Source organism: Cervus canadensis, chromosome 1 (genome assembly GCF_019320065.1).
Source record: "Cervus canadensis isolate Bull #8, Minnesota chromosome 1, ASM1932006v1, whole genome shotgun sequence".
Classification (NCBI taxonomy): domain Eukaryota; kingdom Metazoa; phylum Chordata; class Mammalia; order Artiodactyla; family Cervidae; genus Cervus; species Cervus canadensis.
In genome coordinates, this window is record NC_057386.1 from 31071091 (window position 1) to 31098939 (window position 27849).

Here is a 27849-nt window from a genome sequence, read left to right on the forward strand (position 1 = left end):
TTATATTTGTCAATTAAGGAAAAAGAACTATAAATTTTTACAATTTCAACAGTTGTTAAAAAATATACACATATATGTGTGTGTACACACACACACACACACACACACACACACACACACACATAGTTTTATGTTAGCATAGCCTTCATGGGCAAAGTTACTCTACAATGGTAATTATCAGGCATACACGCTCTCATTTACTATTTTTGATGAGGAAACATGTTACGGCTTCAAGTACAAAGTCAGCTATAAACAAGTTTGATTCATGGCATCAAGCTGAAATTTCTCCTTATAAGATTTTTCAAAATTATTTGGAAGTTTTAGACACATTCAGTACTTAATATATTCTTTAATGCTGTGTATATTTATTCTGTTTGTATCACATAAAGAAGTATAAAGACATATTCTCACCATGGCCTGTATATATTAATACATAACTGAATCACACTCACGTTTTTCTAGCACAATACCCAAACGTTATTTTTTCCCCAGTGTGCTGACATGAAAAACACTGGGGTGTATGCCTGAAAAGCCCTTTGAAATATTCAGCTTTTCTTCTTTTTGCAGGCAAGTCAAGTGAGTAGGTGGACTGGAAACAGTGTGCTATGTAAGGACCAGGTTGGGCAAAAGCAAAATGGTGAGAGAGTAAGGGTACACCCCAAATGACAAGAAGACTAGAAAAGAGGACTTTCTTTTTAAATCATGGAGGGCATGGAGCATAATTTTGCAGGGCTGGAAGGAAAGGATCAACAGGTGAAAATTAACCCTCACAAAATTAAAATAACTATTTGTATTTTATTTCTACCATTTAATCTGTCAAATATGAAAAGTGATGCAACAAGCCCGAAAGGAATGCCCAGCAAGGCCAGGAGGAATTTAAGAGAGAAGCCAGGTATTCTGGCTGCCTGGCCACTGCCTTTATCCACCAGCCTGAACCTTCCTTTCAGATCATCTTCTCAAATTATCCATAAGAGATTTATCCACATACTCAATAAGAAAAATATTTCTAATTATATCCAACCATTCTTAACATGAATGAGAATTATGCGGGGACACAAGATTGCCAAGACTTTTTTGCCAAACAATTCCTTTTGACTTAAGAAAGAAGAGGCAGCTGCATTGTTTCCATAGCTATCCATATAAAAGAGCCCTTGGAATGAGGCTGACTCGTCCTGCTTTAAAAAGCTCCAAGGTAAGTGGGAACAAGGACCAGACTCTCAAGAGGGACGCTAGCCGCACCGCCCCGTGTCGGCTGCAGCTGCTGTCTGGGGTACTGCTCCTTCTGCACATTTTACATCCATGGCTTTAGTTGCCCTCTGTGTACAATAGCCAGTGATGTAGCGAATGGGGTTTTTGGTTTGCTTTCTTTTTGGTTAATTAATCAAGTGCTTTTCCTTCTTTTATAGAACCGTCTCACTTCCAGGCTGCATCTTCTCACTTGCTAACAAGGTAAGATTTGGACTGGAGAAGGCAAGAGCCTCTAGGATGGATGTGTGTCACTTAGCAACCTTTGAGAAAGTGCTTGTCTCAGTAAATACCTAACAACTGTATTTCAGGAAAGATGCAGGAGAGGGAGAAGGGGATGGAGGACTTGCCTTTTAGAACAACGCACATAGTCTTAGGACTCTGGCACTGATGGCATTTTTAGCAAGGAAAAGGTTGTCAAAAGGATATTGTTTCTGTAGGGGGGAAAAAAATCTGCACTAAGATTCCCTGGTTAAAAATCTCAAATTTGTAAAAATGTGTCCTGCTTTTAGAATTCATTTAGCAAACAAGATATCTAACAAGTAAGAAAAGAAGAACCTAGGAAAGCAGGCTGCTTTTACTTCTGTGAAGACTTTAAGAAAGTTACCTTACCCAATGCTAAGTGTTATATGAAACCAGAACACTGAAATTTTTGTTACATAAATAATGAAGGCATTAGTCTGCCCACTACTACACACTGCATTTCTAAAGAGAGAGACTGGTGGGTAGGTGATTAAAGTGAGTTTCAAGTAACTCGATCACGTAATGACTGAAGTAACATCATCTGCCAAGCCTTTCATTCTACTGATGCCGCCGGTGATCTGCAGACAACACTGAATGAAGCAGCCTGAGCCTGTGTCCTTCAGAAGGAAAAGTGGCACAGGAAAGTGAGCCTTCAGTGTGGAAGAATGAGGATAATATTTGCTGTGGCTTTTATCCTCAATTAGTTTAACTGGGTTAAGCTGATTAACTGGATTTAACATGCAAAGAAATTATGCCAGAGAAATTCTACTAAGCACCTAACCAAAAAAAAAAAAAGATAAAATTATAATCTGACCTCGTGCCAAATCCACTGAACATGAGCACTTCCGGCTGAACACCTAAAGGAGGAAATAAAGTTCTCATATTATATGGCAAGAAATGGAATTCTCTTACATTATAATGAAGTACATTTTCTATCTTCATCATAGCCTGAACTTGTTCAAAATGCTTTCTTACTCAAATTTTAACTTTTTTCTCAAACTATCTTGACTCTGTCTCACGGGCTGTGGATTACAAAAGGCAATATTGTGATCTCTAAAGATGGAGATGCTGAGGCACAGAGGATCAAGTGCAACCCAAGGTCACAAGCTCTTTAGCAGCTTGTGAGGCTACCCCTCAGCTCTCTTATTAGAACATCGGTTTTGAAGGATGAAAGAAGGTAGCCCCGAGTCCACTGCTGGGTACACAGTGACCCCAGATGCCTTTGAGTCTTTGTGATTTCTTGTGATTATGTTTGCTTCAATAACTACAGCATGGAGTACAGTGCATCTGCCTGGTGAAATTTCCAACTGGGCCCATGAAATATCATCAAGGTAGAGATTTATGGGTGTAGATGACAATTCAGAATCTCTAGTAAGAAATGCTTCATTACCTTTAGGACCTCTGAGTTCAGCAGCCATGAGTTCAGACCAGGAAATGGCCGTCTTTGGGGAGGCTGCTCCTTACCTCCGAAAGTCTGAAAAGGAGCGCATTGAAGCCCAGAATAAGCCTTTTGATGCCAAGACATCTGTCTTTGTGGCCGAGCCCAAGGAATCTTTTGTCAAAGGGACTATCCAGAGCAGAGAAGGTGGGAAAGTGACAGTGAAGACCGAAGGAGGAGCGGTGAGTAGTCCCAGGGGCTGACCACATGCTACTGATTATTTTGTTTGGCCACTTGGTTGACATAAACAGTTATCCTTCCTGTTTACTAGACTCTGACAGTGAAAGAGGATCAAGTCTTCCCCATGAACCCTCCCAAATTCGACAAGATCGAGGACATGGCCATGATGACCCACCTTCACGAGCCCGCTGTGCTGTACAACCTCAAAGAGCGTTATGCAGCCTGGATGATCTACGTGAGTGCTCCCCAAACCCCAAAGTGGTTTTGATCACTGGACCCTGTCAGCTCACTGTACTACAAATGGGTCACAGATAGTGATTCACTGCACTTTTACTAGCAGTGTAACTAATTAAGAGGTTCACAGTTGCTACTGTAAGGCCCAACCCAACAGATGGCACATAATCCTTTGTCTTCCCATCCAAAGCCAGGCAAAGCCACCGTCCACATGGACTGGGTTTGCCACAGATCCCCTGAACAAACATGGTAGCAGCTACTGTTTACATCTCAACCACATGCCTGAATCTCCCCTCATCCCCATTCCTGCTACAGAATCATCCAGAGGAAAAATATAAACTCATGTTTCAACACTTAAAAGTAATGTTTTTAAAGACCAATTTTCAATCCTCCAAAATAACAGCAATTTGTATCTCTGTGTTCTGGTCCCTTTTGTGTGGAACACTTCCTTGATGAAATCTTGCCAACTTCCCCAGGCAGAGTTCAACATTGTGTCCTGTTGTTTCTGCCCTGCAATAATGCTGACAATGTTTTTTCAGCATGAATCATTCACATGTCCATCTCCTACATAGACTGGGAATTCCTCAAGGAACAGTATCATTTGTTCAAAGAAAAATAACATTTATATTTCATTCTTAGGGCCTTGCAGAGACTTTTCACATAACACAAACTCAGTATACTTTCTGGTTGAATTTACTATGTTAGGCTGACATTTCTGTACAGTTTTGTGGTTGCTGCTTTGGCCCCACCACACAGCTTACAGGACCTTAGTTCCCCGACCAGGGATTGAACTCGTGCCCCCTGCATTGGGAGTTCAAAGACCTAACCAAGGGACCATCAGGGAATTCTCATCATTTCTGAATAGTGTAGTCACTGCTGCTATTCAGCTGGACAACACCTACACAAGTGTACCTGTGGTTAGCGTCAGAATCCATTCTGTTTGGTTGGCAGTTATCCTAGACCAGACATCAAAAATATTGGAAATCCAGCTATTGTAATCATAATATATTCCCATCATTCTATGTTCTGTTTCTTCACAACTCAGTAGTAGTTCACAAATATTTCCCCAGTATTGCTGCTTACCTTCATGTTTGCTTTTTAAATGTCTGAATCATACTATTTTCAGAAGATTTCCCATAGTTCACCTATTTCATACTGTTGAGTTCTTAGGTACCAAATTTATGTTTTCATAAATTTGAACTATCTTAAAAGAAATATACTCCGATTTTTTAAACTACAGTAAAAATGTATTAAACATTATTAAAAAAACAAACCCACAATTTTGGAGCTCCTACTATGTGAAAATCACTGTGACAAATCCCAAGTGGAATAAGAATCTAAACTGTATTCCTCACCCTCAAGATTTCTTTATCTTGTTGAACCTTTCAACTAGCTTCCATGCTGATGCCTTGAAGATATGTAGACCACTTACTTAAGAGTGTTCTTTTTATGTTAAAATTCATTTAATAACTGAGCTGTGCAAATAACAGGAAAGGTGTTTGGTTAGTTATTCTTTCTTATTCGCTTGCATAGACCTACTCAGGCCTCTTCTGTGTCACCGTCAACCCCTACAAGTGGCTGCCGGTGTACAATGCAGAGGTGGTGACGGCCTACCGAGGCAAAAAGCGCCAGGAGGCCCCGCCCCACATCTTCTCCATCTCTGACAACGCCTATCAGTTCATGCTGACTGGTGAGTTGGATGTTTTCCATGTGCATCTTTTTAGGAGATGAGACTCTAGGAGAGAGACTAACCATAGGAGAAGGAGACTCTACTCATCTCAACATACTCTTTGAGGTGGTCCCCTAAATGCCATTGTACTTTGCCCAGAACCAACCAAACCATACTCCAGATTATAAGGTATATCTGGAATTAGAGCGGTCATACTATGAATCTTCTTCCTGGAATGCTGTCTCAGCTAGACCATTCTAAAGCACAATGGCACCTTGGGAAAAGGACTGAGAGATTTCCTCTTCAGAGAGAGCAGAACATCAAAATGATCCTTTAGTTTTCCCTGAAAATATGACTAAGGCCATGATTACTTCCAAAGCTACCACCTTTACTATACTGACTCCTTCTCCCATGCTAAAAATATCTCTAATGCCTTTTTCTTTTCATTACTTCTTGTACTTACAATAAACATGCTGCTAACTTGTCATCTAAATCCATCTGAAAACCCCAGTCCACTTGTGCATTTAGTGTGGAGTATAAACAGAGAAAGTCTGTTGCTTCCTTGCAGCATTCTGTTTCAGCAGTGATCTGTAAGCTGATGTGATGGGGGGAGCCTCAGGGAGCAGGAGAGAGGGGAGCTGGAAAAGGTGCTGGGTCTGGGGACCACCAAGCCCTCAGGATTGCTGAAAAATACTAGGTTCATGCCATTTTCTTAATTTACCATTTACAAATATATTAAAAAATGGTATTGACTGTCTATAATTTCTCTTTTATAGACCGAGAGAACCAGTCAATCCTGATCACGTAAGTAGACGTGATGCTTTGTTTTCACGACTGACATAGCTGCTGGCTTTGGGACCGCTACTGACTTGGTTTTTGTTTGACAGCGGAGAATCCGGGGCAGGAAAGACTGTGAACACGAAACGTGTCATCCAGTACTTTGCAACAATTGCAGTCACTGGGGAGAAGAAGAAGGAGGAACCAACTTCAGGCAAAATGCAGGTGGGTCTGATGGGCATGTGAGAATCATGATGGGCAGGGTGCTCAGGAAGCTCTGGACTTCCTTGAGTTTCTGCTCTTGTGTTTCTCTGCAGGGGACTCTGGAGGATCAGATCATCAGTGCCAATCCCCTGCTGGAGGCCTTTGGCAATGCCAAGACCGTGAGGAATGACAACTCCTCTCGATTTGTAAGTCTCTTGGACACTACCACGGACACTACTCACTGGTCAAGATTTATGGGATGTTTGTGAATACATTCTCTGAGTCTTTTTCATTCCCATTATACCAGGGTTCTTTCCTTTTCCTCTGAGCACGTAATAACATGGATCCAAGTCTTGTCTAAAAAGAAATGTGACCCTATATCTGAGTTCTTATCTTTCATTACCTATAATTACTCACAGATTTTTAAGTTAAAATTATTTTATCTACAAAATAGGAGATATACCTTTTTTTTTAACCAGATATCAATAGTGTCTGAATTTATTTACTATTAAAACATTAGCACTTAATGCTAATGTTAGTATTTTGAGTTTCTCAAAGATTTGATATGATTCAAGAACAAAGCAGTAATATTAACTTTTCTTTCAAGGGTAAATTCATTAGAATCCACTTTGGCACTACAGGAAAACTGGCCTCTGCTGATATTGAAACATGTAAGTGCCTGGATAATCTTTACCATCATTTCTATTTCTTATGACCTACAACACTGAACAGAAATAAAATTTGCATTTCATATGAATTTTTGTTTGTTATTAATCTCTTTTCAGATCTGTTAGAGAAGTCTAGAGTTACTTTCCAGCTTAAGGCTGAAAGGAGCTATCATATTTTTTACCAGATCACATCAAACAGGAAACCAGAACTAATTGGTAAGAAATGTCATTATTTCTTTACAAAATTTATCTCACCTACACCTATCGATGCCTGGTCAACTTGGTATTCCATGATGGAATTTTGTTAATTGTATACATTATCTTTATTTTGAAAATCGTTTTACAAGTTTGGTAAAAATTTATGTGTGCTCTTCATAAAAATTCAAAAGGAAAACTGAAAACACCTCCAAATCTTATCACTATGAAATAACCACTATGAACACTTGGATGAATATAATTCTAGTCATTTTCTGTACATATATCTTTAAATATATATATATACATACAATAACTAGAATCAGAGTTACATGCTTTTCCATCATCTACCTTTTTTACCGAGCAATAATATATCATGGCTTTTTCCGTTCTAGTGCCTTAGAATTTGTCTCGTAATCTCTCATTTTAATGAAGAGGATATTTCTGCTTACTTTTGCTTTCTTCCATTTACTTAGAGATGCTTCTGATTACCACCAACCCATATGACTACCCATTCGTCAGTCAAGGGGAGATCAGTGTGGCCAGTATTGATGATCAGGAAGAACTGATAGCCACAGATGTAAGTAAAACACAAGAAAATTAGAATGATTACTTTGGATGGAGTGATGGTCCCTCTAGATAAACATTCAGTTTCTAGTAGAAATTGCAAAAGAAGCTTCAAAGATGGGCATGACCTGAAGTCAACTGAAAAGACTAGCGTGTACTCCTACAACATCTCACTTTCCCTTAATAGTCTTAATGATCTATCCTTTCTGAATTTCCCTAAATCATTTTTTAAAATCTGTGTGGGTGCTCAGTTGCTCAGTCATTCCAACACTTTTGCAACCCCACAGACTGTAGCCTGCCAGGTTCCTCTCTCTAGGGGATTATCCTGGCAAGAATACTGGAGCAGGTTGCCATTTCCTCCTCCAGGGGATCTTCCCAACCCAGCGATAAAACCTATGGGTCCTGCATTGGCAGGTGGATTCTCTATTGCTGAGCCACTTGAGAAACTCATAACAGTTAATAAGTGCTCTTTTATTGGATGATTCCCCCCACCACTTCAGTGCCCTGCTATGATTGCTTATTTTTCCTTTTCTTGTCTATCAGTCATTTTGAAACTGGCAATTTGATTCAAGTTAAACAATTTTCCTTTGAATCCAGAAAATAAGTTAAATGCAGAGTCATTATTCTCTCATTCTATATTTCCACTTACTCTAAGAATTTAGAAACAATCATTTGGATCACTTCATGTTATTTTACAAGAATCTATTCCACCTCCCAAAACAACAAGTTAGATAACTATCTGTGTTCTCTATTTTAAATTTACTTTTGGCATCTTCAGAAGGTATGCACCTGTGATTCCCATGCTCTGTGCTGGCCCCTGACTGACCAGCTCCCTAGATGCCGAAACTAAGGAGTTCCTTGCTCTGCATCAGTACTGGCAGTTTCCTCAGTTTGACCAACAAATCAGGAATCCAAATGTGACGTATTGATAGTAAACATGTGGATCCTAACTTAACAGTTATTCTACTGGTTGTATTGGCAGAGTGCTATTGATATTTTGGGCTTTACTAATGAAGAGAAGGTCTCCATCTACAAGCTCACGGGGGCTGTGATGCATTATGGAAACCTGAAATTCAAGCAAAAGCAGCGTGAGGAGCAAGCAGAGCCAGATGGCACTGAAGGTATGACTGAATCACCCACCTGACTTCATGTCTGCTTGAAAATCACATTCTTAACTTGTTACCCTTGAGCTCTCCTGAGAAGACAAATTCATTTTCAAGAATTGCATTTGAAAGTATGCCTAGATAAGATATGTGTGGCATGAGTATTAGACACCTGTTGCTACAATTTCTAAGTTCTTTAGGGAACACTACCCATAATCAAGGTCTTGAACTTAGGTGGGGGGGGGGGGGAGGAGGTAAGAATACTCAAAAGATATTCTGAAAACACTGCACAAAATGCCTGTAGCTTATTTTTTTTGTTGTTTTTTTAAGGAAGTGGACTGCTTTGGGCAATAACATCATTCTATCCTTTCTTCCTTTCAGTGGCTGACAAAGCAGCCTACCTCCAGGGCCTGAACTCTGCTGACCTACTCAAAGCCCTCTGCTACCCCAGGGTCAAAGTTGGTAATGAATATGTCACCAAAGGCCAGACTGTGGAGCAGGTAGGCACATAATTCCAATTCACCACCAGGGATGCAGGCATTTTACAGTCCTCTGTTAACCTCAAGAAATACTCCTTTCTCTTTCAAGGTAACCAATGCAGTGGGTGCTCTGGCCAAAGCCATCTACGATAAGATGTTCCTGTGGATGGTCACCCGCATCAACCAGCAGCTGGACACCAAGCAGCCCAGGCAGTACTTCATCGGGGTCTTGGACATCGCTGGCTTCGAGATCTTTGATGTGAGTTGGTAATCAGTTCATAAGGGGTTTTTACAGTAAAGCAATGGAATATCAGCAAGAAGAAATTTGTGAACATTACAACCTTTTATTACCACTGTCAAAACGTTATGCTAAAATTTAAAAGAGAGTGACTGGGCAGCTACTAATTATTTATTGTAGTGGCAATTCCACTACTATGAGAAATAACCCACTTAATGAGGATGATTTAACTCACTACATGGTCTAAAGGGAGTCAGGAATTAGGTTGGTATAATATGAGTTCTAAAAATCCCACAATGCAAAGTGAAGTTAATATAAAAACATCAAAATAAACCCGTGCAATGTATAATATGCTCTCAATATATGGTAGAGAAACCACTCAGAAACATATAGGCAGATGATAAGAGCTGAGAAAGGGTCAGTAATTTAGAGCCAGCATTAATAAACTCAATGCAAGGAACTCTTAATTCTCAGTATGATATGGGATAAAAATTCATGTTTGATTATAAAATACATTTTTTCTTCCTTATAATTTTAAAGAAGCTTATCTTCTTCTAATTATGTGCAGAAATCATTGAAAATCAAAGAAAAGAATTCCACACTGATTCCACTATATGTGAAAGTCACTCAGTCGTGTCCGACTCTTTGCGACCTCATGGACTATAGTCCATGGAATTCTCCAGTCCAGAATAGTGGAGTGGTTAGCCTTTCCCTTCTCCAGGGGATCGTCCCAACCCAGAGATCGAACCCAGGACTCCCACATTGTAGGCGGATTCTTTACCAGCTGAGCTACCAGGGATTCCACTATACATATCTACTTAATGTCAACATTTGGCTTTTCTTTTCCAAAAAAATATGAGTGTGTGTTAACATATTGTACATAATATTAGATACTTGATTTTTTTATATCATATTAAAAAATAAAGGTGGTGATTATTGCTCCCTTATAATGCTGACTATGATTGCTTCCACACAACAGAGAGAAACTTCCAGTCAGCTTCTAATAGGTGGCAAATTAGTTGCTAAGTGAGTCAATAGAAAATGCAAAAGATAAAGGAAATAAGTACAGAATGATTAAGCAGGAACTCAGAAAAACACCTGACTCAATTTAAGCAAGTACAAGAAAAAATAATTACTAATGATTTAAGATTTTGGATAAAATGACAGCAGAGAAACAATAGATTTCATAGGTCCCCAATGATTTTGATATCTATACTCTAAAGGCTATTCAATATACAGTTTTAAATTAAAAAGTCCTATATTTTAAAATGCCCAATATGCTGAGAGAAAAGTAAACCCATCTGTTCATTTAGTTCAACAGCTTCGAGCAGCTGTGCATCAACTTCACCAATGAGAAACTGCAACAGTTTTTCAACCACCACATGTTCGTGCTGGAGCAGGAAGAGTACAAAAGAGAAGGCATCGAGTGGACGTTCATTGACTTCGGGATGGACCTGGCTGCCTGCATAGAGCTCATTGAGAAGGTCTGTTTCAAGTTTTAGAAACTATGTTTTGTGATGACTAAATTATTCATACATCTTGTTTAAACCTATAGACAGAGAAAAATGCTTACATAGATTTGTAACATTGTGTTACGGGCTGCTTCCAGCCTATGGGCATCTTCTCCATCCTGGAAGAGGAGTGCATGTTCCCTAAGGCCACAGACACCTCCTTCAAGAACAAGCTGTATGATCAGCACCTGGGCAAGTCTGCCAACTTCCAGAAGCCCAAGGTGGTCAAGGGCAGAGCCGAGGCCCACTTCTCCCTGATCCACTACGCAGGCGTCGTGGACTACAACATTACTGGCTGGCTGGAGAAGAACAAGGACCCCCTGAATGATACCGTGGTTGGGCTGTACCAGAAGTCTTCGCTGAAAACTCTAGCTTTCCTTTTCTCTGGGACTCCAACTGGTGAATCAGGTAAAGCTCAAAAAAATCCCAATGTTTTCTCCTGATATTACAAAACATGGTGTTAGATTGAAGCTAGTGATATCCCAGCCCAGGCTGACGTGTTCTGGCCAAATCCATTGTGCCTCCAAGTTCTGAGGAAGCAGGCTGCACCATGACATTCACTCCAGCCCTGATGAACGCCCTGCTGCCAAGAGCCAGAAAAGAACTCTCAACATCTTAAGCAATGAAAAGGCTTGGCTTCTATCATTCTCTCCTGCTTCTTCCTCCATATCTGCTGCTTATTGAGTATCACTGAAAAATGGATATGAACTTAATTGACATATAAGATTCATTCAGGCTCAAACAGAGAGGCCAACTGCGTTGAAAGAAATCCATCTGAACACAGAAATCAACAAATGGGCAACATATCACCCTGCCAATTTAAAATTATATCTGAATGACATCTTTTCCGATTTTTTTTCTCCAGAGGGGAGTGGTGGAACTAAGAAAGGTGGTAAGAAGAAGGGCTCTTCTTTCCAGACGGTGTCTGCCCTTTTCAGGGTAAGGAGGAAATTGTTTTTGACACTCTCTTGTTACTTTGTGGATTTGTTTTTAACAGCACAAGTCATTTAGGAAAGGATTGACCTTAGCTAATGACTTCTGTTAATGAGTTTTGGAGAGAAGAACTTTAAATTACTCGGAAATTATTAGGTCATCTTTTATGCTAAGCCAAATACTAAAAAATATTTTATATGTTATAAAACATAATGCTCTGCTATTCATAATCTAATTGAGTTGTGGAAATAAGCAATGGTACATACTCAAAAAGACTAAGTCCTCAGTAGCTCTAATGAAAATCTGACAGCTAGTCTTTAAGGAAACTAATATGGTATCCTTGCTCTTAATCTAGTCAATTCTCAATTGTAACTGGTAGGTTCTCCTTACAGATAATCTTTATGCTCCAAAAGCTGACAGAGTTGAAAAGGGGAAGCTATATTTATGAGAATTAGTCCAAATGCAGTGCAGGCATGTTTCCTTATGGAGAACCAGAGAGTTTAGCAGAAGTAAGGGTGACCGTCCAGGATGGGCAGCCAATGGCTTTGTGAAGGTTTGTGGGTGGCCAGGGGCCAGGGCTGAGAGGATGATAGTGCTTGGATACTGAAAAGATTCAGCTCTCAAGACTGCTTTATATGTGTAACTCCTGCCAACTCGAATGGAACAAGTGGTAGTAAGGAGGAAACTGCCTCTCAGGAGAAGCTTACCAAGGTGCTACCTTAAGTGAAAATGGTCCACAAGAGTCATTCAACTCAGTCATGGACACTGATTTTATAGACATTGCCAAGCGTTCATAGCATGTCTAAAACTCAGATAACAGGGTTTCCTGATTTTACAGGAGAATCTGAACAAACTGATGACCAACCTCAGGAGTACCCATCCTCACTTTGTGCGGTGCATCATCCCCAATGAAACGAAGACCCCTGGTAAGACGTTCCAGAGATGAAGAACAAAGCATGACTGCCATACCTCCCTTTAACAAAACTCTGCAATGACATGAGCATTTATTTGTAGGGGCCATGGAGCACGAGCTGGTCCTGCACCAGCTGAGGTGTAACGGGGTGCTGGAGGGCATCCGTATCTGCAGGAAGGGCTTCCCCAGCAGAATCCTGTATGCAGACTTCAAACAGAGGTCAGCCTCTCCTAATTATGGGGTGTCCTGGAGTTCAGTATATATATACTTAGTGCAAGCAAAGCAATTTAGTAAAAAAAACATGCCTCTATTTGTTATCTTTAATTTGCCACCAAAAGTGTAAAAATTTATAAGCCTCAAAGCGCCTTTAAAATACAGATATACCACATGGTGGGCTTTTCACTGGATTTACCATGCTCCAAGCTTAGCTCACAGATGTCTACCATAATTTCAATAATTAGGGAACATCATTTCTGAGTGCTTAATATATTTGGGTTATTTCATTTAATCCTTCCAAAAACAGTAGAGATTAAGCACTATCAATAGCAAATGCATTTATTGGTCATCTACACATTCATGTGAACCAGATTACAGAATCCTTTCCTGAGAACAGGGTCTGATGAGGCAGAAAGGAAAGTTGCAACTGTGCAGAAAGGTAAAATGGAATAAAAAGAGCCAGCAGATCCTAGATTGGCCATCTATGTATACAATGTCCTTCTTGTGAGGAAAATAATTGTTTTAAAGCTCTGACTTTTTAAAATCAATCGTTTAGTGTTTGCTACTTTTAGTCTCATCAATAAACCAAGTTTTAGAAAACTGTATTTATTTTATCAGATACAAGGTATTAAATGCAAGTGCGATCCCCGAAGGACAATACATCGACAGCAAGAAGGCTTCTGAGAAGCTCCTTGCCTCCATTGACATTGACCACACCCAGTATAAATTTGGCCACACCAAGGTAATTGTCTCTAAGGCCCACCTGACACTTGCCTGTGCCTTTGGAGTTTATTTAAGGTTGATAATCTGCAACTCTGGCCATGCACAGGTCTTTTTCAAAGCTGGTCTTCTGGGGCTCCTAGAGGAGATGCGAGATGAAAAGCTGGCCCAGCTGATTACCCGAACCCAGGCCAGGTGCAGAGGGTTCTTGGCAAGAGTGGAGTACCAGAAGATGGTGGAGAGGAGGTATACAAACATATTGCTTATTTAGTCATACTTTCCTTCTTCAGAAACACATTTGAGGTGGCTTACAATTAAGACTCAGATATCATAAGTCCACTAGAGTAAGAGGGATGAATAAGAGTCTGATGCTGAACTGGAGATATACATATACCAAAGCACTTAAGGTAGCAATCACCATGGAATAAACTGAATGCACGGGTAAAAAAGAAAAAGTAAAAAAATTAAAAAGAGAGAGAAGCATAATAAAAAAGACAGAGAGAGATGTGTAAGTCTCATCTAATGAGAAAACATACCATTGAGCAAGCAGAGGCAAAATGTTGCCCCAGCATTTGGTTCTAATATGAATTTACTGGGTAGATAATTAAATAAGATGTTGAACTGCAGAGCACACGTTTATTTTCAACAGCAGTTTTACATAAAGTGCAGAAACAACTTCTTTGTCTGACCATTTATATTATCGAATTATTATGATTTAAAGTATTAAGGGCAAATAGGTGAAAGAACTTTTTCAATAAGTTAATACAATTTCACCAAGGTGTCTCACTTTTTAGTGATCTAATCTGATGCAGTGACAGCTCTAAGGCTACAGATCAGGTGTCTCAAACTGTAGGACACATATGAATGGGATCCACAGGGAGAATATTTTACACTGATACTTGTATATACATGCATACCTGTGTGTGTAAATACATAATTTACGTGAAACAGATTTTCTATCACCTGTAGTTCTGCTAATATTTTCTACTATATTCTATTTCATTAAAAATAAGTTTTGTCATAACCCTTTTATATATATATATATATATATATATATATATATATACACACACACACACACACACACACACACATATATATTTGGGCAATTGCCTATGTATGAAGGCAATTTTTAAAAAATAATTTATATTAAAACAAATGTGATGATATTAAAGAATAGAATGCAAAAATCATACATTAAAATATAAAATCAGAGATTTTTCAAAGAAACTGCGTTTTCTCTTTATCCTGTGTCTCACACCCGGCAGGGGTCTGGTTCCCCCTTCACTGCTCTCAGTGGTGGTCACATAGGAAAGTCTGCAAAGCACTGAAGCAGAGCAGTACTTTTCAAAGGGTGGTCCTTGGGCCTGTATCTTCAGCATCGCTTACAAACTTGTTAAAAATGCACATTTTTGGCCCCATCTCATACCTGCTGAATCTGAATCTCTAGGAAATAGCCCAGGAATCAGTATTTTAACACGACCTTAGCTGATTCTTATGCACACCCAAGTTTGAGAAGCACCAATGTAGAGAAATGAATGACTGATGAGTCCTTGACCACCATCCCCAAATACAATTTCTTTCGTTTGTGTTTTTGAAAGTGGTGAGGAACATGGTGGAGGGCAGAACCTCCAACTCTCATTGCCAAGATTTCATCTCATTCCATCATCCACACAGCATCTAATCTGCATTGGTTAAATTTCAGGGAGTCCATCTTCTGCATCCAGTACAACATCCGAGCCTTCATGAATGTCAAGCACTGGCCCTGGATGAAACTGTTCTTTAAGATCAAGCCCCTACTGAAGAGTGCAGAGACGGAGAAGGAAATGGCCACCATGAAGGAAGAGTTCCAGAAAGTTAAAGATGAACTTGCCAAGTCAGAGGCAAAAAGGAAGGAACTGGAAGAAAAGATGGTGTCATTATTGAAAGAAAAAAATGACCTGCAGCTCCAAGTTCAGGCTGTAAGTAGTGGTATCATCCTATGTACTGCTGCTAATCAGGATGCAAACGTAAAACTCTAGTCACTAGTAGCAGTGAGCTGGGTAGTCAGCATGAGAGACATGCACTGGCAGGAGAAGGTTAAAATGCTCTGATGGTGTTAATAAAATCCATATTCCTTCATCACCCAGTAAATGCCCCCAAACCAGAACCAAGGCAATGAGCTAGAACTGACCACTGTCTTCTATTCTGTACAGTTTCATCAAACTACAGCGTTAATGACTTCTTTTCCCTTTGAAGACAGTCTTTGAAAGGGATTTTACCATGAAACTAGCCCAAATACAAAAGGGGAGAACAGCATGGAGAAAGCGATTTGTTTTCTCTGAAACTTCCTTGAACTTCTAGATGTTTATGGATCTTAAATCACAGTGTGTACAGCTGACAAAGGACAGTATTCTACATCAGTTTTTACTGAATTATTGTTTGCTATTTATCTCTAAAACTGAGACTTCCTCTTTCCAATCCATCTCCATAGTCAATGCCGCATTATATAACGTTTGGGTTGCTGCATCAGCGCCTAACTTGCTCTACCTGCCCCCAATTCTCTCCCTCCATCCAGCCTGCTCATTGCTATGCCTGAACCAATCATTTTACAACTGCTTTCATCAACTCTGAAATGTAATTTATAAGACTGTCTTTCATTTGAAGTGAACTGAATTGGTTTGCTATAATTTACTCATCACAAAATCATATATTTTTTCCTGCTGATTAAGATTGGTCTCTTCTGTCAAGTTGGGGTGATGTAATAACTCCTTCCTTTAGATTACAGAAAGGAAAAGAGCTGTTTTTCTGTCCCCATTCCCTTCAAAGCTATCCTGAATTCTCTTCTCTTGTCCCTAGAGAATCACTTAGACACTGTCCTACATTACCATGCTCACTACCCGTCTATGTGCAGCACATTTTATTCTTTTATGTATCCAAAGACTGATATGGAGGCTCACTGATGAATGCATCTATCAATTTCTCTCTCATTTCCATCCACCCCCAACCCTCTTAAGTAGAAACATAGGTTGCTAGGAATTTGATTACTTAATGCCTCAATTAGAATTTAAAGCATCATAACCAGGATCACCCTCCAAGACTACAAAGGAAAATAATTTCCTAGTAGTGGCTACATCTGGAAACTTCTCCTGCTGGAATGCTTTCCCTTCTTTTGATCCTTCCCCCAATAAGTTCATTTCTACAGGACTAAGTCCTACCCATCTCTCAAAGCCCAACTCAAATGCCACTTCATTCATTAAATCATATCTGAAACAACTTCTCTGATCTTTTATGTCACTAATTGCTTTCTGAATTAATGGTAGCTTGTTGGGGTTAAGCTTTCTAACCTACTGTAGAATATACTCTTGTAAATGAACAGGACAATACCTGATACATTTTGTTTTTCCCAAAATATGGAGCATCTGGCAATCACACATGGCAGGTGGTTCATAAAAGTTTAATCCAAAAAACCAATGGGGGAGATTTATACTGTTATCACTGTATAATACTTCATTCTTACTTCTCAATTTTGATTTTGCTTCTAACTCAAGGAAGCTGAAGGCTTGGCTGATGCAGAGGAAAGATGTGACCAGCTGATCAAAACCAAAATCCAACTGGAGGCTAAAATCAAGGAGGTGACTGAGAGAGCTGAGGATGAAGAAGAGATCAATGCTGAGCTGACGGCCAAGAAGAGGAAACTGGAGGACGAATGTTCGGAACTGAAGAAAGACATAGATGACCTTGAGCTGACACTGGCCAAGGTTGAGAAGGAGAAACATGCCACAGAGAACAAGGTATGAAATATACAAGGAAAGTTTACGTTTTTATTATTACTAGGCAATCCAAGTAAAAAACTGAAGCCACCATGTAACATGTAATGCAAAGTGTTTTTACTTCCTAAGGTGAAAAATCTCACAGAAGAGATGGCAGGTCTGGATGAAACCATCGCCAAGCTGACCAAGGAGAAGAAGGCCCTCCAGGAGGCCCACCAGCAGACCCTGGATGACCTGCAGGCAGAAGAGGACAAAGTCAACACCCTGACCAAAGCTAAAACCAAGCTAGAGCAGCAAGTGGATGATGTAAGTCTAGGACTGTCAAGGAAATTTTCTTTGAAAGGAAGCTGAGCAATTCTTTTGACTCAGCATTATTTGTATTTAGCTTGAGGGGTCCTTGGAGCAAGAAAAGAAACTTCGCATGGACCTAGAGAGAGCCAAGAGGAAACTTGAAGGTGATCTCAAGTTGGCCCAAGAGTCCATAATGGACATTGAAAATGAAAAACAACAGCTTGATGAAAAGCTCAAAAAGTAAGTATGAGAGAATTGTTTATGGACTCGCTTCCAATGTTGACTATGGACTCAACTGTTATCCTTTACTACTTCTCAAAAAGGAAAGAGTTTGAAATGAGCAATTTGCAAAGCAAGATTGAAGATGAACAAGCACTTGGCATTCAACTGCAGAAGAAGATCAAAGAGTTGCAAGTAAGTTCATATTTCTATCAGTCTGGCTCAAAGAGCCATAGTTATGAGCATAAAGAAGCTAACATTGAGCTTCTCCCCACCGCCAGGCCCGCATTGAGGAGCTGGAGGAGGAGATCGAGGCCGAGCGCGCCTCCCGCGCCAAAGCAGAGAAGCAGCGCGCAGACCTCTCCCGGGAACTGGAGGAGATCAGCGAGCGGCTGGAAGAAGCCGGCGGGGCCACTTCCGCCCAGATCGAGATGAACAAGAAGCGCGAGGCCGAGTTCCAGAAGATGCGCCGGGACCTGGAGGAGGCCACGCTGCAGCACGAGGCCACGGCGGCCGCTCTTCGCAAGAAGCACGCGGACAGTGTGGCCGAGCTGGGGGAGCAGATCGACAACCTGCAGAGGGTCAAGCAGAAGCTGGAGAAGGAGAAGAGCGAGATGAAGATGGAGATTGATGACCTTGCTAGTAATGTGGAAACGATCTCTAAAGCCAAGGTACCGCAGAGTCTGAGACACTGTTATTAATAGCAATGACCCATTATGTGCACGTCACAGTTTGCATAGGGCCTTTTCACATAGGTCATTTGTTCTTTATGGTAAGCAAGAAAGATACCAGTACTTATATTATTTCCACTTAATCATAAGAAGAAACTAAAATTCAAAGAAGCTGAGCATATTAGCCCCACCACACTATTAACACATGACAATATCTGCAGCCAACCAGGCTGTCCATGTTCTGTAGCACTCCAGCTGGGGAACACAGGTCTCCAAAATTCCCAACTATCCAACATGCAGTTTCACTGTACATAAGTAGGCAGTGAAATATTTATAAATGTTTTTTGAAAATATGTCACTACATTTTTCACAAAGTCTTTAGTACATGATCTTTAATTTTTTATCACAGGTAGACCTCAGAGATATTGCAGGTTTGGTTCCAGACCACCACAATGAAGCAAATATCAAAATAAAGCAAGTCACTCAAATTCCCTGGTTTCCCAATGCATATAAAAATGATGTTTATACTATACTGTAGTGTATTAAGTGTGCAACAGCATTATGCCTAAAAAAAAAAATGCATCCCTTCATTTAAAAATGCTTTCTTGCTAAAAAAAAAAAAAATGCTAACCATCATCTGAACCATCAATGAGTCACAGTACCAACATCAAAGATCACAGATCACTAACACAAATATAATAATGAAGAAAAGCTTGAATATTGTGAGAAGTACCAAAATGTGACACAGAGACATGAACTGGGCAAATGCTATTGGATACAGGGTTGCCCAAACCCTAAATTTGTTAAAAAAAAAGTGATATCTGTGAAGAGCAATAATACAAGATATGCCTGGAATGATGAATGAAGCTTCACAATTAGCTTTTTAAAACTCCCAATGTGTGTCTTCACCTTAGGACAGCAATCATATTATAAAAGATAAAGAAAAAAATTCCTATATATTACATACAAGAGAATTTATTTTCTATGTCAAAATAAATCTTTTCCTATTTTAGAAGAAACGGTAGCTATAGGGAAATGTTATTAAAATGTCTGCACTTGCTTCTTCCACTTTTCCTCTCACAGGGAAACCTAGAGAAGATGTGCCGAACTCTGGAGGACCAACTAAGCGAGCTGAAATCCAAGGAGGAGGAGCAGCAGCGGCTGATCAATGACCTGACGGCCCAGAGGGGACGCTTGCAGACTGAATCTGGTAACTCTCTCCTCCTCCATGAGGCCTAAAAGTGGAGATGATGTGGTCTAAAACAACTGATATGTGAGAGCCTAATAAAAGCAGCTGAGAACATGTGATTCACCGCACAGCTCAGACTCTCCCCCATGTGCAAGGTTACTTAGGGACGACGCTGAGGTGAAGACTTCCATAGGACTGGGTCAAGCTCTGCTCCACAAAGGCCCTGAGGATTTGGCTGCATGGAGGGGATGCTTGAGGTCAAGGGTCTTTCCATCATGGGTCCAGGGCTGCTGTTTTAGATCGTGCTTCTTTTTAGCTAAACCAGAATGAACCAAATTCATGCATAGGGCAATGGATAACCCAGTCTCTCAAAAGTCTTATGAAACAGGGCCAATGTGGAATTAAAAAGTTTAACTCCCTTCTTTGACAGTTATTAACAGGTTTTGCACAATAATGTAACCCTGAAAGAATCAGTTATGGAGAGGACAAAGAGAAGTTAAGCTGTATTTATTCATTTAGGTTATTTTCACCATAAAAATCAGAAATTTGACATTAAGCATGACGATGTCAATAGAGAATCCAACCACCCGAGCACTCAACTGAAAAGGGGGTATTGAGATTTTCAACTTATTTCTCATATGAGCTTGCAAAACCTTTTCTTCACTTTAACAAGTGGTGCCATATCATTTGCCTCTCAGGTGAATTTTCACGTCAGCTAGATGAGAAAGAAGCTCTGGTGTCTCAGTTATCAAGGGGCAAACAAGCATTTACTCAACAGATTGAGGAATTAAAGAGGCAACTTGAAGAAGAGATAAAGGTAACTAGATAGGACTCATTTCCCCCTCACCTGACCCCAATTGGAGTCCATTATACCAACTTTTAAAGGGTTTTGAAACTTAAGAATTAAACACTAAGTATTCAGTAAAATGAACATATAACTCTCTTCTCAGGCCAAGAACGCCCTGGCCCACGCCCTGCAGTCAGCCCGCCACGACTGTGACCTGCTGCGGGAACAGTACGAGGAGGAGCAGGAATCCAAGGCTGAGCTGCAGAGGGCGCTGTCCAAGGCCAACAGCGAGGTGGCCCAGTGGAGGACCAAGTATGAGACCGACGCCATCCAGCGCACGGAGGAGCTGGAGGAGGCCAAGTATGTGTGCAGATGTGAGAGAATGTGCAGAGAATGTTGAACATTGAATCACAGAAACACAACCTTTGAAGATTCAGTGAATTAGCTCACAAACATTAATTAGCTCCTATCTGCCAGGCATTATCAGCCCCTGAGAACAGGACATGAATAAAGCAAACACCATCACTGACCTCTAAGCCTAAAATCTAGTTAAAAAACAAAGAATAACAAGCACTCACACAGATAATCAGCCTTATTGCTGGCTGTCAAGCACACCAAGCTCATTGATGCTTCAGGAATTTGTTAGCCCCTCTTGTGTCTGGAACAGTCTCCCCCTGCCAGATCTCCCTCTGGCTCTCTCTGACTTCTTTTAGATCTTGACTCAAACATTACCTCCTTGGAAAAGACTTCCCTGAATATCTAAGAATAGCTGCCCACCCCTTACTCCATTTTATCTTCCTTCACTGCACTTTACATCTGCAATAGGTTGTTATGCATTTTCTGACTTGTTTATTGTCTATCTCTCTCACTTGTTTGGAAGCTTCACAAGGCAGGGACCTTTTCTGTCCTATTCGCTGCTGTGTACTCAGCATCTGGTTCATAAAAGGAGCTCATCAATATTTTTTTGAATGGATGGAGATTTTTAATATGAAGTTCCCCACACTTTTCAGCATGGTAACAGTTCATAATTCTCAGTTTGGTTTCCTTCTCTACAACCACGTGTAATCTTCAAGGAAGAAACTGGCCCAGCGTCTGCAGGCTGCTGAGGAACATGTGGAAGCTGTGAACGCCAAATGCGCCTCCCTTGAGAAGACCAAGCAGAGGCTCCAGAATGAGGTTGAGGACCTCATGCTCGACGTGGAGAGGACCAACGCTGCCTGCGCAGCCCTGGACAAAAAGCAAAGGAACTTCGACAAGGTAACTTCTGCAGCAGCCTCTGGCCTCCACCGCTGTCCTCCATCCTTTCCAGCCAGGTAAGCTCTTTTGGTGTGTGTTTCAGATCCTGGCAGAATGGAAACAGAAGTATGAGGAAACCCACGCCGAGCTTGAGGCGGCTCAGAAGGAGGCCCGCTCTCTGGGCACCGAGCTGTTCAAGATGAAGAATGCCTACGAGGAGTCCTTGGATCAGCTAGAAACTTTGAAACGAGAGAACAAAAACTTGCAGCGTGAGTCCCTTTCACTTTGAATAGTTTTCATGCCTTGGAGGAACCTTTCTCTTGTGTTTTCTGTCTGATCAAGTCTCTTCCCGTCTTTCACCCAGAGGAGATCTCTGACCTCACGGAGCAGATCGCAGAAGGAGGGAAACGTATGCATGAACTGGAGAAAATAAAGAAGCAAGTGGAACAAGAGAAGTCTGAAATTCAGGCTGCTTTAGAGGAGGCAGAGGTATGAGTCAAAAATATACACTGTAAACAAATTCAGAAAAGAATTAGAACTAGCTGCATACACCGAACAGACGAATAAATGGCACAAAATTAGCGCAAGGAAAAGTGTGCAGAAAAGCTGCCAGACATGTCCATTCCCTGCTAACATCATCCCTTGCTGTTGTTAAGGCATCTCTTGAACATGAAGAGGGAAAGATCCTGCGCATCCAGCTGGAGCTGAACCAGGTCAAGTCTGAAATTGACAGGAAAATTGCTGAAAAGGATGAGGAAATTGACCAGCTGAAGAGGAACCACATTAGAGTCGTGGAGTCCATGCAGACCATGCTGGATGCTGAGATCAGGAGCAGGAATGACGCCATCAGGCTCAAGAAGAAGATGGAAGGAGACCTCAATGAAATGGAGATCCAGCTGAACCACGCCAACCGCATGGCTGCTGAGGCCCTGAAGAACTACAGGAACACCCAAGCCATCCTCAAGGTAAATGGGTTCAGGAGATGGTCCCAGTGCAGGTGGGTGACTGCAGCCCTGAGAACAAGGTGTCTCAATGACCATTCATTCCACAGGATACCCAGATCCACCTGGATGATGCTCTGCGGGGCCAGGAGGACCTGAAGGAGCAGCTGGCCATGGTGGAGCGCAGAGCCAACCTGCTGCAGGCTGAGATCGAGGAGCTGAGGGCCACCCTGGAGCAGACGGAGAGGAGTAGGAAGATGGCGGAGCAGGAGCTCCTGGATGCCAGTGAGCGCGTCCAGCTCCTGCACACCCAGGTGAGATTCAGCACAAAGAGTTCACCTTCAGTAAATGCCTATGTCTCAGAAAAGATAAACTTGAAATTTTATATAACAGTCAGGTTTTATACTTCTACCGAATTTTCACTGCATTATTGAGAAATCTTTCACTATTTCATCTTGCACATATTATTAGTGATTAACTTCTTAAAATATTCTAAGACTTGCCATATTCTTTTGTATTAGTATCTTTACTGACCCTGGCTATCAATGTTGACATTTTTATTGTGGAAAAAGAAATACTTGAACATGTTATAATTTTATCCTTGTGAGTGGTCTCACTAGTAAATGGCAGTTATAAAATTATAGAGCTATTTAGTCTAGTTATAAAAAATATACTTGAAGATGCTAAATATTCTATAACATTTCTATTTTAATTAATTGTACTACATAACAGAATAATATTCAAGGGCACTTGACTTCCAAATTTTTATCTGAAATTTTTTTCAAACAGTGGCTACCACTAAGTACTTTGGTAAGATGATTAAAAGAGCATATAACTTACTTTCAAACAGAACACCAGCCTGATCAACACCAAGAAGAAGCTAGAGACAGACATCACTCAAATCCAGGGAGAGATGGAAGACATTCTCCAGGAAGCTCGAAATGCAGAAGAGAAGGCCAAGAAGGCCATCACTGATGTGAGCAGAGGGCCACACCGGGTGGTCAAGCTAGAATCTTGATGGGCTGTCTCACCTTTCTCAGCTGGTTTTGTTTTACTGCTAATTAGGCAGCCATGATGGCTGAGGAGCTGAAGAAGGAGCAGGACACCAGTGCCCACCTGGAGCGGATGAAGAAGAACATGGAGCAGACGGTGAAGGACCTGCAGCACCGCTTAGATGAGGCTGAGCAGCTGGCCCTGAAGGGTGGGAAGAAGCAGATCCAGAAGCTGGAGGCCAGGGTGGGTCTCCCAGTATCTACCTATTTCCATTTGTTCCCAATGCCTTAGTGGATCAAAGTTCTTAAGCACCTACTCCTTTGCAGGTGCGTGAGCTGGAAGGAGAGGTCGAGAGTGAGCAGAAGCGCAATGTGGAAGCCGTCAAGGGCCTGCGCAAACATGAGAGGCGAGTAAAGGAGCTCACCTACCAGGTACAACAACAGTTTCTATCAGCTCAGCACTCCTTGCATATATGGGAAACGCTCCCAGGTAATGATACAACAGTTGTGTGCTTTTGAACTATGACCCTGTGGCTTTTATCATCTTTCAGACGGAAGAAGATCGGAAAAATATTCTCAGACTTCAGGACTTGGTAGATAAACTTCAGGCGAAAGTGAAATCTTACAAGAGACAAGCTGAGGAGGCTGTAAGTATTCTTAAGACAAAGAGAAGAAAGTCCTCTGTTAAGAAAAACTCATAAATAATTAGATTTACTATTTACTTGTAGTAAATAAGCTGTCTGCATAATAGAAGACTGAGTACTTCTTAAAAATATTTGCTCATTTTTTTAATTTTTAAAGTTAACTTTCTATCCACAAAGAAACCTCAAAAAATCTCAAAGCAGAAATAATACAGGCTACATTCTCTAGCCCTAGTGTGATAAAGTTGTAAAGTGATGAGAAAATATAAACAAAAATTTCCAAGCATTTAAATGTTAAAAAACTGACTTTCCTAAGAAATTTTTGGATGAACTTGAAATAAAAACACAATTACTGAATAATTTTTAACTGTAAATAAAATTTCAAGGAAGATGAGACTTTTATAAACCTATAATGTAGTTTGAGCTGTCCTTCAAGGACAATTCATTTCTTTGTAAGCTTTCATTATGAATCAAAAATAAAAATAAATGAAGAAACTGACAGTCCAATAAAGAAGTTAAAAATAATAGTAAAATAATGAAGAGGTACTGTTAAAGGTAATATAGAAATGAATGAATTAGTATATCCTATTTTCAAAAGCTAATCTCAGTAGTATCTTGGGAATTAATAAAATATAAATATACTTATATAATCAAAGAAAAAGTGAGTGAAAGTAAAAACTCACAACATTACAAATGAGAAAGGGGACAAACCATATAAGGAAGATTATTTTTAAATGTAAAATACATATCTATCAAGGTGATTGAAATCTTAAATAAGAGAATATAAATTATTAAATTGGCTGAATAAGTTATTTCAGAATTACTTCTGAAAATGAACTCAGTCCAGATAGGTCTTTCAAAATTTGAAGGAACAGATAATCCCTGAGCTATGTAAGCTACTTCAGAGCATGGGAAAAGATGAAAAGCTTTCCAAATCATTTTAAGAAGCTCGCATAACACTCATACCAAAACCTGTCCAAAAGAGAACAGGGGTGGGGAAAGACACTAAAGGCAGTTTTATTCATAAGTATAGTTGTAGTGAAGATAAATTACTAAGTCACTGAAACCCATACTTTATTAAGGAAATTGTCCATCAGTGATTAAATAGATTTAATTCCTACAAAGTAAGGATTACTTAATATTAAGGAGTCTGTCAACAGAATCATTACATATGAAGTAGTAGGGAAAAAGTGATTGTTTTGAAATGTGCCAAAATAATATATGATAAAATCCAACATTTATTTCTACTTAAAGAAGCTGTTAAGAAATGCATCCTTAGTGATGAAGAATATCTAACTCAAGCGAACAGTCATCATCTTCCAGCAAGCATTAACAAGCATGATTTTATCCCTGCCTTCCTTCCTGCTCTTATATTATTTCTTGCTTTACTTGTGGTACATATTTGTTACCATGTTTTGGTTACTCGTGGTACATATTTGTTATCCTGTTTTGGTTGCAAAAATAGAGCTGCAATTCTTTATGAAACATAAAGCCCCAGATAAATCTTAAAGTTAATTTCAATGATAAGCAAAATCCAGGAGGTGGTAGGATAATAATGTCTCCTGTTGAGTATTCTAACTTCTTTGTAGATGCCAAGTCCTTTCTTTCCTTAGGCCTACAGAATCTACGAAGATGCTCAGTATGCATTCCTTACAATTCCATTTTTATTCTCAGGAGGAACAATCCAATACAAATCTATCTAAATTCCGCAAGCTCCAGCACGAGCTGGAGGAAGCCGAGGAAAGGGCTGACATTGCTGAGTCCCAGGTCAACAAGCTGCGGGTGAAGAGCCGGGAGGTTCACACAAAAATCATCAGTGAAGAGTGATCATGTCCTGATGCTATAGAATGACTGAAGAGAGGCACAAAATGTGAAGTCTTTGGTCATTTCTCTCTGTAATTATCATTTATCCTACCCTACTGCAAAGGAAATAAAGAGCACAGGGCACTGTATAAGCAACACCCTTAGACTGGTCTTTTCCTTTCTTTCTCTACTGAAGCAAAGTCAAAACTGAAATAATCATAGGCTATAAACAATCCCATTTGATCTGCCACTAAGAAGTAATTATGCACTTGCTTTTATTTTAGGTCTACAGTCATACTTTGGGGCTTCCCTCGTGGCTCAGCAGTAAAGAATCTGCCTGCCATGCAGGAGATGTGGGTCGATCCCTGAGTTGGGAAGATCCCCTGGAGAAGGAAATGGCAACCCACTCCAGTATTCATGCCTGGAGGATCCCATGGACAGAGGAGCCTGGCAAGCTACACAGTTCATGGGGTCGCAAAGAGTCAGACATGACTGAAGCAACTTAGGGGGACTAGTCATACTTTAAGACCATAAGGTTGTCACTAATCAGGGAAGCCTGTTCTGATGAACAGAAATATGGAAATTACTTTTATTTCTTCTTAATCTTTCCCTGATAACTGGGGTCTAGTAGGAACTCAGAAACCTCCTACTTCCCCTAACGTGAATCTATTTTCCAGGTTTATGCAAGGAATGGCCCTAGTTATATTCTCACACAGGGGTGCCTCCTGAAGTATATCATGAATTCTCCTTGCAAATTCTCCTTGAATTCAGAGCTAATATGAATTCCAAGTATGGGTATTATTAGCACAGAAAGATTTTCATCATTAATACCAGTGCATAATATATTCATAGTATATGTGCTGGGTAATAGGTAACCACATGAAACTGAGATGTGACTTCTCTCTATGAAAGCCATAAAGTCTGGAGACAAAATATTATTCTATATATTATGTAATATCAATAGGCTGTTTATTAGCCTATGTTTCCAGACTTTATGGCCCCCTATAATTATGTAAAGAGTCAAAATAAATTATTACAAGTATCAATACAATGATCCCAAATAAATTATTCAAATGTATATTAAACCCACAGAATGATAAGAGTTTGGTGCAAAAGCTAGATATAGTAGCAACCTGAACTATTCAGAGGAGTTTCCCAAGAGAATCAAGATTTTTTTTTAAGCTGGATTTAATTGCAGTGCATACCCAAAAATATAACCTCTTGGACAGCATAAAATAAAGGAAAGACTAAATGATGATTTCCCATCTGAATAGAAAGCGTATCAGTCTAAATGGCCCTGCGAGAGAACTGACTTAATCATATGTGTGGACGTAGTTGCCCAGGTAATTTGGATTCAGACTGTCACACTGGTTCAGGAAGGGTATGGAATCACTTCTCGCTGCCCTGGCCGCTTTCACTGTGTTCCCACACCACCTGTAAATACTTGTGTGCCTCAGAACTTGGCAGTAATGACCAAAACCAATGTCTATTTTCTACTTATTGGAAACTCTATCCAGAGGAGTCCAAAGGCTGTCTTAAAAGTCCCATAGAACTCTAGTGAGAGCATTATTAAAATGTTCTCTCTTCCTGAAAATGCAACATTGTCCTGATAAAGTGTGTAAAAAAGCCAAATGATGCACCTGTGGTTACAAAGCAGGTGAAGGGTAGGCTAGGGAAGCCCCTCTCAGACTCATGTCTCCAAGGACCCTTTCTGAAGGCTTTAACCTACTCAGTTACCAGCAAGCACACTGGACTGCCAATCAGGTGCCCCATGTCTACACTGCTGTGTCATTT

At 40.3% G+C, this 27849-nt stretch overlaps 1 protein-coding gene and 1 long non-coding RNA gene across 3 annotated transcripts in view; one reads left to right on the top strand and one right to left on the bottom strand.

The window, feature by feature from the left end:
- The window catches only part of LOC122445150, a 154201-nt gene that overhangs the window by 61234 nt on the left and 65118 nt on the right, over nucleotides 1-27849 (bottom strand). The window lies entirely within an intron of this gene.
- LOC122445034 (myosin-2) lies at nucleotides 1086-26211 on the top strand. Of its 2 annotated transcripts, none has more exons than XM_043474006.1 (40): nucleotides 1086-1192; nucleotides 1407-1449; nucleotides 2885-3108; nucleotides 3198-3341; nucleotides 4874-5030; nucleotides 5786-5813; nucleotides 5897-6011; nucleotides 6104-6196; nucleotides 6598-6661; nucleotides 6776-6874; nucleotides 7330-7433; nucleotides 8403-8541; nucleotides 8905-9023; nucleotides 9112-9261; nucleotides 10554-10724; nucleotides 10850-11159; nucleotides 11617-11690; nucleotides 12523-12610; nucleotides 12699-12816; nucleotides 13432-13555; nucleotides 13643-13779; nucleotides 15239-15494; nucleotides 17064-17306; nucleotides 17415-17591; nucleotides 17671-17816; nucleotides 17900-17990; nucleotides 18077-18466; nucleotides 19550-19676; nucleotides 20354-20472; nucleotides 20606-20802; nucleotides 21516-21699; nucleotides 21782-21947; nucleotides 22043-22167; nucleotides 22335-22643; nucleotides 22730-22933; nucleotides 23470-23595; nucleotides 23685-23855; nucleotides 23939-24043; nucleotides 24163-24258; nucleotides 25927-26211. In XM_043474006.1, exons 3-40 carry the CDS (start codon nucleotides 2905-2907, stop codon nucleotides 26077-26079), a joined length of 5823 nt encoding a protein of 1940 aa, XP_043329941.1. In that variant the 5' UTR covers nucleotides 1086-1192; nucleotides 1407-1449; nucleotides 2885-2904; the 3' UTR covers nucleotides 26080-26211. The 2 variants fall into 2 exon arrangements, with proteins under 2 accessions (XP_043329941.1, XP_043329952.1); XM_043474017.1 differs by having other exon boundaries at nucleotides 1176-1270.